This window comes from Hemitrygon akajei, chromosome 21 (assembly GCF_048418815.1).
Source record: "Hemitrygon akajei chromosome 21, sHemAka1.3, whole genome shotgun sequence".
Taxonomy (NCBI): domain Eukaryota; kingdom Metazoa; phylum Chordata; class Chondrichthyes; order Myliobatiformes; family Dasyatidae; genus Hemitrygon; species Hemitrygon akajei.
The window spans coordinates 31337853-31352467 of NC_133144.1; the positions used below are offsets into that span (position 1 = coordinate 31337853).

The window sequence follows — 14615 nt, forward strand, 5'->3', positions numbered from 1 at the left end:
TGCTGGGGAGGCTGGTGCCCTTGATGGAGTTGGTTGAGTTTGCAACCCTCTGCAGCTTTTTTCAATTGTGTGCAGGGGCCCCTCCAAACCAGATGATGATGCAGACCTTATAGAAGTGTTTAAAATATTGAGAGATGTAGATAAGATGGATAGTGACAAGTGTTTCTCTAGGAGAGGTACTCCCAAAATTAGGGAGCATATATTTAGGATGGGAGGGGAAATACTGATAAAGGTCCTCAGGGGTAACATTTGACACAGAGGATGGTGGTATATGGAATGGCTGAAGGGGAAGTAGTTGAAACAGGTAAAATATTATTTAAGAATCACTTGGAGAGATACATAAAGGAGAAGTATCTTAGATATGGATTGTGTTACGAATGTGCCACAACTCTGAAGTGCCGAAGGGTACAAAGTCGCCCCCCTCCTTTTTGAGAATCGCAAGATCGCTATTAATTCGGGTCTGGGACCCAGGAAATGATAGAGAATCCACAAGGTTTGGAATGTGTCCTGGTCTCAGCGAAACAAAAACCCCTGATAACGGCTATTGTCTCTTGGAGACAGAATTGTGTATTGAGTACTGTACTATTCATTGAAGCCCTCAGGGGACGACCAGAGTGGGCTGGTTGAGGGATTGCATCATCCCAACCTGATTGACATCTAAGACCCCGTGAGTAAGGATAAAAGAGGGTCTGGGGAACAACCCCTTTAGACGCACCAGGAGAAACGCTAGAAATCCCGTGACAGCGTTTAATAGCGACAGCCGGTGGGGGGGCTCATGTGCGTCCTTCCCTTGCCTGGGATTGGCGGCCTCACCACGGAAGAACGGCTTTAGCTAAAGGAGAGGCCACAAGTGAACAGCCACACCAACGGGACTCCCGACGGATCAAAATCATAAAAGGAAAAGGCGGCAAGTTTTTCTCCCAAAAATCTCTCTCTCTCTCCAACCATTGCAAAACCCAGCTGCAGGCTGCATGAACTGAGTGACTTTTATATTTCCATCGGACAATACATTATCCCCTAGATTTAATATTGACGATGTATATTATCTGTATGTTTGCATTGATATTATTTTTGTGTATTTTTACTAATAAATGCTGTTAAAAATAGTACCATCAGACTTCAATGGACCTCTCTATCTTTGCTGGTAAGTGACCCAGTTACGGGGTTCGTAACAATTGAAAACAGGAATTTGGGGCTAGCTAGGTAGATAATGTAGTTGGCATGGAATCACAGGGACAAAGGGGCTGTAAATGTGCAGTATTGCTCTATGACTCCAACCTGGTGTAAAAGTTGGCTTTTATTTTCACAGATGTTGTCTGTTGCAATCTAACTCAGATAGCCACCCACTGCCAGACAAACAAGTAGAGTATTCAGCTCCTTCGCCTATCACCAGCATTGAGGATGCAGATTCCATCTCCAGTGGGTACGTGCTTCACCTGCTCTAGTCCTATAGCATCATTCTGCTGTTTTATTTACACATGTTGAATAAGCGTGTCTGAAGCAATCCCTCAAGCAAGGCAGATTATCTAGTTTTTGACATATATCTGTTTGTGGGGGCTTCATGATAGAGTCATACAACAATATAGCACAGGTGGCCCAACTAGTCCATTTCAGCCGTGGTGCCCACCCAGCTCATTCTGATTTCCTGCACTGGCCCATGTCTCTCTAAGCCCAGTCTTTCCATGTACCTATCCAAGTGCTTCTTAAATTATACTACAGTGCCTGCCTTAATCACTTCTTCTAGCAGCTAATTCCATACACTTACCACCCTCTGAATGACCTTCTCTCATAGAACATTAAGCACAAGATAGGCCCATTGGCCCACATTGTCTGTGCTGAACATGATGCTGAAATAAACCAAATCTTTTCCTCCTCCCCGTGATCCATGTTCCTCCATTGCCTCTCAAATCCACTGTCGTATCTGCATCCACTAATACCCCTGGTGATCCATTCCAGGCAGCCACCACTCTTTGTTTTAAGTTTAAAATAAGTTTATTATCAAAGTACATGTATGTCACCAGATACAACCCTGATTCATTTTCTTACGGGCATTCACAGTAAATACAAGAAACACTATAGAATCAAAGAATGACGGGACCCAGCATGATGAAGACAAAGCTGCTGTACAAATACAAGAAAAAGAAATAATAATAAATTAGCAACCAGTCAATATATCCTCCATGGCACATCTACTGAGGTTTGTCAAAGTTTTAGATGACATGCCGAATCTTCACCAACTACTAAGAAAGAGGCACTACTGTGCTTTCTTCATAGTGGAACTTACTTGATGAGCCCAGGACAGATCCTCTGAAATGATAACACCAGAGAATTTAAAGTTACTGACCCTCTCCAACTCTGATTCCTGCCCATGAGGACTAGCTCCAGGACCGCCATTTTCCTCTTCCTGAAGTCAATAATCAGCTCCTTGGTCTTGCTGACATTGAGTGAGAGGGTGGTGTTGGGGCACCACTCAGCCGGATTTTCAATTTTCAATTGACTGATGCAGTCAATGACAGTGGTGTTGTCAGCACACTTAAATATGGCATTAGATCTGTACTTAGCCTCACAGTCATTAGTGTAAAGTGAGTAGAGCAGGGGGCTAAGGACACAGACTTGTGGTGCACCTGTGCTGATGGACATTGTGGAAGAGATGTTGTTGCCAATCCAAACTGATTGGGGTCTGCAAATGAGGAAATAGAGAATCATTTGCACAAGGAGGTATTGAGGCCTAAGTTTTGAAGCTTATTGATTAGTTTTGAGGGGATAATAATATTGAATGCTGAGCTGTAGTCAATAAAGAGCATCATGATGTATGCATGTTCCTGTCCAGATGTTCCAGGGTTGAGTGAAGAGGCATCTGTTGTTGACCTATTGTTACAGTAGGCAGACTGGAGCAGATCCAAATTGCTTCTCAGGCAGGAATGATATGTTTCATCACCAACCTCTTAAAGCTCTGCATCAAACTGGATGTAAGTTCGACTGGACGGTAGTCATGAAGGCAGATTACCACAACATAACGTACTGCACACTTCTTTAAACTTTCCCCCTCTCGTCTACCTCATCAGTGCCTGTCATAATTTTATATTTATAGGGTCAATGGGGACAGTTTTAATTTTGAATCCAAATGGCCACGTCACCATGGATCCCACACACTTTAATCTTCAGGATAAGTCTACCATAAGGCCTTATGAGATGTCCTGTACAAGTAGGATTAAAGAGAATCCCGACATCATTTGCATACGAGATAGAGTATAATTGCACAGGATAAAGGAGAGAAGTTATGTTTGCAATTGGAGGGATGTTGTAAAGTATTGAATGAGGTGTTTTGAGATTAATGGCGAGGTAGTGTTGGGTCTCCGGAACAGCATTAAGGTGGGTAAATCCCCAGGATTAGGTTATCGAGCAAGACAAAAAATGAGATTGCTGGGGCTTTGACCAAGATGTTTGCGCCCTATTTAGCTGCAGGCAAGATCCTGGGCGAATGGCAAGTAGCTAGTGTTATTCTGTTGGTTAAGGATGTTTCTGATAACTACAGAACATACGTTTTATGTCAGTGGTAGGGAAGTTATTGTAGATGATACCAAGGGACAGGACTTATGAGCATTTAGAGAACTGTCACTTATGTGGGGCTTGTCAGCATGCATTTGTGTAGGGTAGGTCAAATCTTAACATTAAGTTTTTTTGAGGTAGTGACTAAGGCGATTGATGGAGGTAGGGCAGTGGATGTTCTCTACATGGATTTTAGTAAACCATTTGACAAAGTCACACATGGTAGGCTCATCTAAAAGATTAAGATATATGGGATTCACAGTGACTTGGCTATTTGGATTCAGAATTTGCTTGTCTATAGGAGGACAGATTAGTGGTTGCCAGGCTTATTCTGGCTGGAGATCTGACAGCAATGGTGTTTTGCAGAGATCCATACTGGGACATCTGCTGTTTGTGACGTATATAAATGTCTTGGATGAAAACATGGATAGCTTTCATGTAGTTAAAATTGGTAGTATCGTTGATAGTGCAGAAGATTGCAAAGGATACAGAGGGATATAGATCAGATGCAGATCTGGATTGAGAAATTGCAGATGTAGTTTAATGTAGCCAAATATGAAGTGTTGCACTTTCAGAGATCAATTGTAAAGGGACAGGACACAGTATGTGGCAAGGCTCTTAACAGTGTTGTAGTACAGCAAAAATCTTGGGGTTCAAGTTTATAGCAACCTGATAGGATAGTAAAGAAGCCTAAATGCTTGACTTAATAGTCAGGGGATTGAGATCAAGAGTCAGGATGGAGCTGTATTTAACTGGTTAGGCCACATCTGGCATTTTGCATTCATTTGTGTCACCCCCGTTTCAAGAGGCTTTCAAAATGGATGCTGAAGAGGCTTACTAAAGTGCTCCCTAGATCAGAGGACATGTGCTATTGAGAGAGGTTGGACAAACATGGGTTGTTGTTTCTTAGCAACAGAATCTGTGTGAAAACCTCTAAGTAGTTTATAAGATTATGAGAGGCATCAATAGACCACAAAGTCAATATCATTCTTCTGGGTTCGAAATATCTAACACTAGAAAGCATGTATTTAACGTGAGAGGCTATAGAAACTGGAGGAGTTATGGACTTCTGTAGACAAAAGTGACTAGTTTAGTAGGCTTTTATTTAATTTGGCAGAACATCATGGGCTGGTGGGTCTACTTCTGTGCTGTACTGATTTATGCTCTATTGGCCTGTGGGGGACTTTATTGAAAGCTTACTGAAGTCCATGTTTACAATATCCAACCATTTTAGTCACTTCCTCAAAAAATCTGTTCATTCACATCCATTGTACAAAACCACACTGGCTATCGCTAATACAAATACCTATGACAGTATGAGGTTTATTGGCTATAGCTCAGCGTTCAACATCATCATTCCTACGGTCCTGATCGAAAAGCTACAGAACCTGAGCCTCTGTACCTCCCTCTATAACTGGATCCTCAACTTCCTAACCAGAAGACCACAATCTATGCAGATTGGTAATAACATCTCCACCTTGCTGACAATCAACATTGGTGCACCACAGGAATGTGTGTATTGTCCACTGCTCTACTCTCTCTACACCCATGACTGCATGGCTAGGCAAAGCTCAAATGCCATCTATAAATTTGACGATTATTACATCCATTGTTGGCAGAATAAGAGGGTGATGAGAGGGCATATGGGAACAAGATATGCCAGCTTGTTGAGTGGTGACACAGCACCAACCTTGCACTCAGTGTTAGCAAGAACAAAGAGCTGATTGTGGACTTCAGAAAGGATAGAATGAGGGAACACAAACCAATTCTCAAAGATGGATCAGAAGTGGGAAGGGTGAGCAATTTCAAGTTCATGGGTGTTGAAATATCTCTGAGGACCTAACCTGGTTACAACATATTGATGCAGCTATAAGGAAGTCAAGACAGCAGCTATATTTCATCAGGAGTCTGAGGAGATTTGGTTTGTCACCTAAAACACTTGAAAATTTCTACAGATGTACTGTGGAGAGAATTCAGTCTGGCTGCATCACTGTCTGGTATGGGGGGGCTACTGCACTGGATCCAAGTAAGCTGCAGAAAGCTGTAAAATTAGCCAGCTCCATCATGGGCACTAACCTCTAGAGTATTCAAGACATTTTTAAGGAGTGGTGCCTCAGGAAGCAGTGTCCTTCGAGAAGGAGGTATAGCTAGTCCCCGAATTACAAACGTCCGACTTACGGACAACTCGTACTTACGAACCAAGGGAGGAGAACACTGTCCGCCATTTTAAGTCAGATTGCGATGCCATCCGGCATTTTAAGTCGTTGCTGTTGACACTGTGTTGAGTGTTTAACTTTGTATTTGGCTTAAATTTTTCTTAGTAAGATTCACCCTGACCCCACCCCCCTCCCCCGTTCTGGACGGCTGGTGGCACAGTGAGATCAGCGCTGGGCTCGAGAATAGAGTTTCCTGAGTTTGATCCAGTGAAAGACCACTCCCGTGCCGCGTTGATGTCGATCCAGTGACTCCCGTACCATCCATGCCGGGTTGATGTCGAGCTCGCAACTCGATCTCGTAAAAAAAAACACAGCCACCTCCAGTTTAAATTCCCACGCTCAATATTGTGGAGGATCAAATACCTAAACCCAGCACAGCCCCCACTTGTCCCATTTAGCCTGTCTCAGTGCGGTGAAGTTTAGGACCCGGGGAATTCAGTGTGGTGGGCCTTAGGACCCAGCAGACCTCGGGACCCAGCACAGCTCAGGACCCAGCACAGCTCGGGACCCACCGCCTGCAGTGTTTCTGTTCCATTGACGGGAAGCGATCGTGATTGAAAATAAAGTGGAAATAATAAAGCGTTTGGAAAGAGGTGAAACGCCATCAGTCATTGGAAAAGCGTTAGGCTACAGTCGGTCAACGATCGGAACAATTTTAAAGGATAACAGATAAAGTGAGAATAATGGAGCATGTGAAAGGCCCTGCCATGATGAAAGCTACAATTATTACTAAGCAACACAGTGGTTTAATTATTGGAATACATACGTTTCTTAAGTGTTTTTTGTGCATAGAAAGGTAAAATATATACTATATTCTAAGTCAAATGTTTGACTAACTGACGCTAAATAATGCCGGATGTACTTGTTCCGACTTACGTACAAATCCGACTTAAAGAAGGACTCAGGAACGGGACTCGTACTTAACCCGGGGACTGCCTGTATAGAAGCCTGAAGGCACACTCAGGACAGCTTCTTCCCCTCTACCATCCGATTTCTAATTAGACATTGAACCCATGAACACTACCTCAATGCTTTTTAATTTTATTGCTGTTTTTGCACTGTTTATTTTAACTTGACTATTTAATATACATATCTATACTTACTATAATTCAGTTTTTTCTATATTTACCATGTATTGCATTGTACTGCTGCCACAAAGTTAACAAATATCACAACATATGCCAGTGATATTAAATCTGATTCTGAAGATATGCTTTTTTAAATGCATGTAAATTCTGTCCCTAGGAATCTTCTCCAATAAGTTGCTTGCCACATAAAATTCCTGATTTTTGGTTTAAAATATGCTGATTTATTTGGTTGCCCTTAAACAAAACAACACCATTGGTTAATCTGCAGCCCTTTGGGACATTAGCTAATTTCCATTCCTCTGGGACCTTGCCTATTACAACAGAGCATGCAGTAATCTCTGACAAGGCCCTAGCAATCTCCTCTCCTACCTCCCTTAGTTACCTAAGAACCCATTAGGCCCCAGAGACTGTACCAGCATTGATTCTGAGTCTTTGAATTCTGATAAAACATAGAACAGTACAGCATAGGAACAACATCCTTTGGCCAACAATGACTGTACAAAGTACTAAATTAAACTTATCCCTCTGTCTGCACGTGGACATTTATCCCTGTTCATTCCCACTCAGTGTATTCACATGTCTAGTGAATGCTATTGTCATATTTGTTACTACTGTCATCACTGATTAACTGGACTCTAAATACTGACATTCATTTCTCAATTATACTTTATTTTACTTGTGCACAAATACAACAGCATGGCCCCTATCTGGTGACACTGTTCTGAATTCTGAACAGAGGAATGCTATTTTTATACAGAACTGATGAGCAATTATGGTCATTGACCATTTGGTAAAGTATGTATGTATAATTCCTTACTTGCAAGATCATTCGTCATTTACAATCTAGGTGTTAAAAGTCAAGAGAAACTACAAGCTGACAACCAATAATGCTTTAAAGTTAATAAAGTAATTGCCCCTTAGTTGGTGTGTGTGTGTCTTAGATCACTAGAGTGCCTGGTGTGCAAAGGGAAGCTGTACTCTTCAAAGATCTTTCTTGCCTGGGCTGTCTGCACTCTGTCTGGAGGTTATGTTAACCCTTGCCTTATTGTTACTTTCACACTACTGCCACCCATGGTAGTGCAACCAATCTGTGTTTTAAGAAAAAAAACTCTTATATATCCCTTTTAAACTATACCCTCTAAATTTAAAGCTGTGCCCTCTAGTATTTGACATTTCTACCCTGGATAAACATTCTGGCAGTCTATCCTATCTGTGCCTAAGAGAAATCTGTCGGTGCATCATTTGGAGTTCTGCTATTTAACCTCCCAAACTGCAATTCCTCTCTTACTTATTCGGATTAAATGCCATCTGCCTGTATGTGTTCCCCCTTTATCTGTGAGTGGTGTTACTATCTCCCTAATTATTCTCTTGCTCTCAATGTTGGTGTTTAATGCCTTGAGTTTCTCTTTAATTGTAAAAGCTAAGAACTTTTCAGGGACCCTCCTGGCTTTCCTAATTCTCTTCTTGAGTTCTGTTCTAACTTCTTTATAAACCTCAAATGCTCCAGTTTGATTTTAGCTCTCTAAACCTTACATATTCTTCCTTTTCCAGCCTGACTAAATTCACCATCGTTCTCATCATGCAAAGTTACCTTAGCTTGTCATTCTTGTTGGTCCTTCCAACTGGAACATACCTGTCCTGTGCCATACAGACTGTGTCTGTTTACCCTGGAGCACAGAAGGCTGAGAGGTGACATGATAAAGGTATATAACATTAAGAGAGGCATAATAGGGTACATATCAGAGTCTGTTTCCCATCTCAGGTGTGCCTAAAGTTAGAGGGCATTGGTTTGAGATGGAGGGAAATGTTTAAATGAGTTTTAAGAGGTAAAATTTACAGAATCAGAATCAGATTTAATATCATTGGCATATGTTGTGAACTATATCAACTTTCTGGCAGCAGAACAATGAAATACATGATAAATACAGAAAAATAGCTGAGTTGCATTTTGTATAGTTTATCTGTGTGTGTATATCTGTCTATATGTGTGTGTGTGTATGTACGTGTAGTGAAGTTAAAATAAGTAGTGCAAAATAACAGAAATAAACCAGTAGTGAGGTAGTGTTCATGGGTTCAATGTCCATTTAGAAAACGGATGGCAGAGGATTCCTGAAGCTGTTCCTGAATCGCTGAGTGTGTGCCTTCAGGCTTATGTACCTCCTTCCCGATGGTATCATTGTGAAGAGGGCATATCCAGGGTGGTGGGGACCCTTAATGATGGATGCCTCCTTCCTAAGGCATCGCTCCTTGAAGATGTCTTGGATACTATGCAGGCTTGTACCCATGATGCAACTGACTGATTTTACAAGTTTCTGCAACATATTTCGATCTTGTACAGTAGCAACCTCCCCCCCCAAACCAGATTGAGATGCAGCCAGTCAGAATGCTCTCCATGGTATATTTGTAGGAGTTTTCGAGTGGTTTAGTTGACAAACTATATCTCCTCATGAAATATAGTCGCTGTCTTGCCTTCTTTATAGCTGCATCAATATGTTGTGCCCTGGTTAGGTCCTCAGAGATATTGACAGTGAAGAACTTGAAATTGCTCACTTTCCACTCCTGATCCCTTTATGAGGATTGGTTGATATTCATTCATCCTACCCTTCCTGAAGTCCATAATCAGTTCTTTGGTCTTGCTGATGCTGAGTGTGAGGTTGTTGGTGCAACACCACTCAACTAACTGGCATGTCTCACTCCTGTACACCTTATTATCACCATCTGAAATTCAGCCAACAATGGTTGTATCATCAGCAAATTTACAGATACTGTTTGAGCTATGCCTAGCCATACAGTCGAGGGTGTAGAGAGAGTAGAGTAGTGGACTAAGCACACATCCCTGAGGTGCCAATGTTGATAGTCAGCAAGGTGAAGATGTTATTTCCAGTCTGCACAGATTGTGGTCTTCCGGTTATGAACTTGAAGATCCAGTTACAGAGGGAGGTACAGAGGCCCAGGTTCTGAACTTTCTGATCAGGACTGAGGAATGTTGGTGTTAAATGGCTGAGCTATAGTCAATAAACAACATGCTGACATAGGTATTTGCATAATATCTGAATTTTCACACAATGTTGCCAGAGGAAGTGGTGGAGGCAGAAACAGTAACAATTTTTAAAGGATCTGGACTGATAAATGAGTTAACAGGCAAATAGGGTCTATTCAGAATTAGAATAAGACTAATATATAAAAGTATCATTTATTTCTTTTGGCTTATATGAAATCTTGCCTTCCCCTGTTTGAATCGCATTTATTGTTCTGGAGGTTTCTTCCACCCTCAATTGCCAAGATAGTACTTTATGGGTTCTCTCTCCTAATTCATAATATTGTTGTTTTGATTTTAGTATCATTTTTTTTCTATTCTATAGGTTTGTTTTGTGTTGTATTCTAATTTTTTTATAATTTTCCTCTTGTTGAATTCTGACAACCTTTTTCTAATTATGTTATTTCTTTCTCCAATTCATTTAATTCTGTTACATATTTATTTTTATGCCCTTAACATATCCAATTATCTGTCCTCTTAAATAAGCTTTTAATATGTCCCATAATAAAAAATTATTGGCAGTAGAGGGTGAGTTCATCTCACAGAACAGTTCTATTTGAGCTCTAATAAAACTGCAAAACTCTGGTCTTTTCAACAGCAAAGGATTAAAACACCATCTATATAATGTTTTTTGTTTACTAGGCATTTCAAGTGATAAAACTAAAGGTGAATGATCCGAGAGTAGTCTAGTGGCATATTCTGTTTGAATGGTCTGACTTTCTAATTTAGCTGATAGTAGAAATAAGTCAATTCTAGAGTAGGAATCACATTGTTTTGAATAGAAAGAGTAATCTCTTTCCCTTGGATGCTGCCATCTCCGAGCATCTATTATATTCAAGTCTTTCATGAAGGCCAGGGTGGTTTTTGCTGCCCTGACCTTCATGACTTTTTTAACTGATCCAGACAAAAACTGAAATCCAATTAAGATATTTTCATATCCTTGAACAACTTTCAGAAAAATATTTTGAATAAATTTCTCACCGTCATAATTGGGGGCATATCAATTCAAAAGTTTCCAGGATTCTGAATATATTTGACAGTTGACCATAACAAATCTTCCAGCCGGGTCTATGATAGTACTCTCCACCTTCACTGGCAAATTCTTCCCTATCAATACTGCCACTCCTCTGGCTTTAGAATTAAGGGAGGACGCTATTACTTGACCAACCCATCCTCTCTTTAATTTGTTATGTTCTGTCACTGTAAGATGAGTTTCTTGAAGAAAGGTAATATCAATATGATTTTTTTAAAGATATGTCAAAACCTTTTTCCTTTTTATCGGTCCATTTATCCCATTAACATTAAGACTTAAAAATTTAATTGCTCTATTCATAGTTATCAGATTTTATTAGTTGATAAATCCTGCCCACAAAAAAAATATAAATTAATCCCATTTCTTTGAGTGACTCTGAGATATTTGGTGCCATTCTCAATAGAGTTTAGAAAATAGAAGGGAAACCAAAGAGAAAATAAAATAAAAGAAAAAAAAATTTTTTTTAAAGGAGAAAACCGCCCCCCCCCCAACTGGCACTCCAAGTCCACGGTGCCTTAACCCCTCTTACTGTGAGGTCCGATAAACATTGCACTAAAGATAGACATTCTTTAACATGTAACATAATTAATCTTTTTTAAAAGAAAAAAATGATTATCCAGTCCCCCAATAACTCCTTAATTAAACATCTGTAAAAAATAAATTATATTCCACACCTGTTATTACTAAATACCTAACATAATCTATAATATTGAAAGTAAATATCATTAATATAGCAGTATATCCAAATAAAGAAGAGAATTCAAAGAAACTTATTAAAATATAACCTTAAATATTATATCCAGCATACAAAAAATTAAACATATCAAAAAAAAGATATCTATGTAATCAAAGCGATTCATACTAGTTATAACAAAATTAGATGAACTATATAGTTCCTAAGTAGTATAATTCAAAAAGATCTAGAAAAAAACTAGATTTAATAGGAAATTAATTTTATGATTTCCATCCATAATCATATGAATTTTAAGATCAATATTTAAATCATAATAGTCTTCATCCATAATCATGTTGCTTCAAAGTTCAAGATTATAATGTTGTTAATCTATATTAATAAAGAAAATCAAATTATCTTCTTCGTCCAAGATACATTTTTCTAGGCCTCTCGTTCCAGAAGATATTCTGAATCAATATGTCTCAGATGCTTTTTTGAATAAAGTTTATCGCCTCCTGGGGGTTAGTAAAAAATTTCCTCCCTCCATCTGGCAGAGTAATTCTCAGCTTTGCTGGATATAATAAAGAATATTGAAGACCTTTATTCTTTAATAACCTCCTTGTTAAACCTCCTGGGAAATGAACGTACATGGGTATACGTGCTATCGTAGGGACAGAAATGTGGGCAGAGGGGGTGGGGTGGCCCTGTTGGTGAGGAATGAGATTCAGTCCTTTGCAAGGGGGGACATAAGATCAGGAGAAGTAGAGTCTGTGTGGATAGAACTGAGGAACAGTAAGGGCAAAAAGACCCTAATGGGTGTTGTCTACAGGCCACCAAACAGTAACATGGATATTGGGTGCAAGTTGAATAGGGAGTTAACATTGGCATGTGGCAAAGGAAATGTCGCAGTAGTTATGGAGGATTTCAACATGCAGGTGAACTGGGAGAATCGGGTTGGTGCTGGACCCCAGGATAGGGAGTTTGTAGAGTGCCTACAGGATGCATTCTTGGAACAGCTTGTACGAGAGCCGACCAGGGACAAGGCTATTCTGGATTTAGTGTTGTGTAATGAACAGGATTTGATAAGCGATCTTGAAGTAAAGGAGGCATTAGGAGGTAGTGACCATAATATGATAAGCTTTTATCTGCAATTTGAGAAGGATAAGGGCAGATCGGAGGTGTCAGTGTGGCAGTTGAACAAAGGAGACTATGGAGCCATGAGGGAGGAGCTGGCCAAAGTTAACTGGATGGATATCCTAGCAGAAAAGACAGTGGAACAGCAATGGCAGGTATTCTTGGGAATAATGCACAAGGTGCAAAATCAGTTCATCGCCCGGAGAAGGAAGGATTCAAAGCGGGGAAAGGGGCCACAGTGGTTGACAAAGGAAGTCAGAGATTGCATAGCATTTTAAAAAAAAGGAAGGATGACAGAGCTAAGGTGAGTGGGAGGACAGATGATTGGGAAATTTTTAAGGCAATACAAAGGCAATACAGGGAGAAAAAAATGAGGTACAAACGCAAGCTAGCCAGGAATATAAAAGGAGGATAACAAAAGCTTTTTTAGGTATGTGAAGAGAAAGAAGATAGTTAAGAACAATGTTGGGCCCTTGAAGAATGAATTGGGTGAAATTGTTATGGGAAACAGAGAAATGGCAGAAGAATTTAATAAGTACTTTAGATCTGTCTTCACTAGGGTAGACACAAGCAATCTCCCAGATGTATGGATGGGCCAAGGACATAGGGTAACAGAGGAAGTGAAACAGATTGACATTAGGAAGGAAACAGTGATGAGTAGACTGATGGGACTGAAGGCTGACAAATCCCCAGGTCCAGATGGTCTGCATCCTAGAGTACTAAAGGAGGTGGCCCTGGAAATTGCGGATGCATTGGTAATCATTTTCCAATGTTCCTTAGATTCAGGATCAGTTCCTGAGGATTGGAGAATGGCTAATGTTATCCCACTTTTTAAGAAAGGAGGGAGGGAGAAAACAGAGAACTATCGTCCTGTCAGCCTAACATCAGTAGTGGGGAAGATGCTAGAGTCCATTATTAAAGATGAAATAGTGGCATATCTAGATAGCAGTGATAGGATTGGGCCGAGCCAGCATGGATTTACCAAGATTAGTCATGCTTGACTAATCTATTGGAGTTTTTCGAGGATGTGACCAGGAAGTTAGACAAGGGAGATCCAGTGGATGTAGTGTACCTCGATTTTCAGAAGGCATTTGATAAGGTCCCACATAGGAGAAAGGTGGGTAAAATCAGAGCTCTGGCATTGGGGGGAAGATATTGACATGGATAGAAAACTGGTTGGCAGCTAGAAAGCAAAGGGTAACGGTGAATGGGTGTTTCTCGGAATGGCAGGTGGTGACTAGTGGGGTGCCACAGGGCTCGGTATTGGGACCACAGCTGCTTACGATTTACATCAACGATTTAGATGAAGGCATTGAGAATAACATCAGCAAGTTTTCTGATGATACTAAGCTGGGTGGCAGTGTGACATGTGATGAGGATGTTAGGAGAATTCAGGGTGACTTGGATAGGCTGAGTGAGTGGGCAGATACTTGGTAGATGACATTTAATGTGAATAAGTGTGAGGTTATCCACTTTGGGAGTAAGAACAGGAAGGCAGATTATTATCTGAATGGTGTAGAGTTAGGTAAGGGAGAAATGCAAAGAGATCTAGGAGTCCTTGTTCATCAGTCACTGAAGGTGAATGAGCAAGTGCAGCAGGCAGTGAAGAAGGCTAATGGAATGTTGGCCTTTATTACAAAGGGAATTGAGTACAAGAGCAAGGAAATCCTTTTGCATTTGTACAGGGCCCTGGTGAGACCACACCTGGAGTATTGTGTACAGTTTTGGTCTCCAGGGTTAAGGAAGGACATCCTGGCTGTAGAGGAAGTGCAGCGTAGATTCACAAGTTTAATTCCTGGGATGTCCGGACTGTCTTACACAGAGAGGTTAGAGAGACTGGGCTTGTACACGCTGGAATTAAGGAGATTGAGAGGGGATCTGATTG

The 14615-nt window shown here is 40.6% G+C and overlaps 1 protein-coding gene across 5 annotated transcripts in view; it reads left to right on the top strand.

The window, feature by feature from the left end:
• fam149b1 (family with sequence similarity 149 member B1) overlaps positions 1-14615 on the top strand; it is a 129538-nt gene that overhangs the window by 5051 nt on the left and 109872 nt on the right. For all 5 annotated transcript variants that reach the window (XM_073025079.1, XM_073025080.1, XM_073025078.1 and 2 more), the window contains exon 2: positions 1310-1423. In XM_073025079.1, the coding sequence (XP_072881180.1) occupies positions 1310-1423 (114 nt within the window). The remainder of the gene's footprint in view (positions 1-1309; positions 1424-14615) is intronic.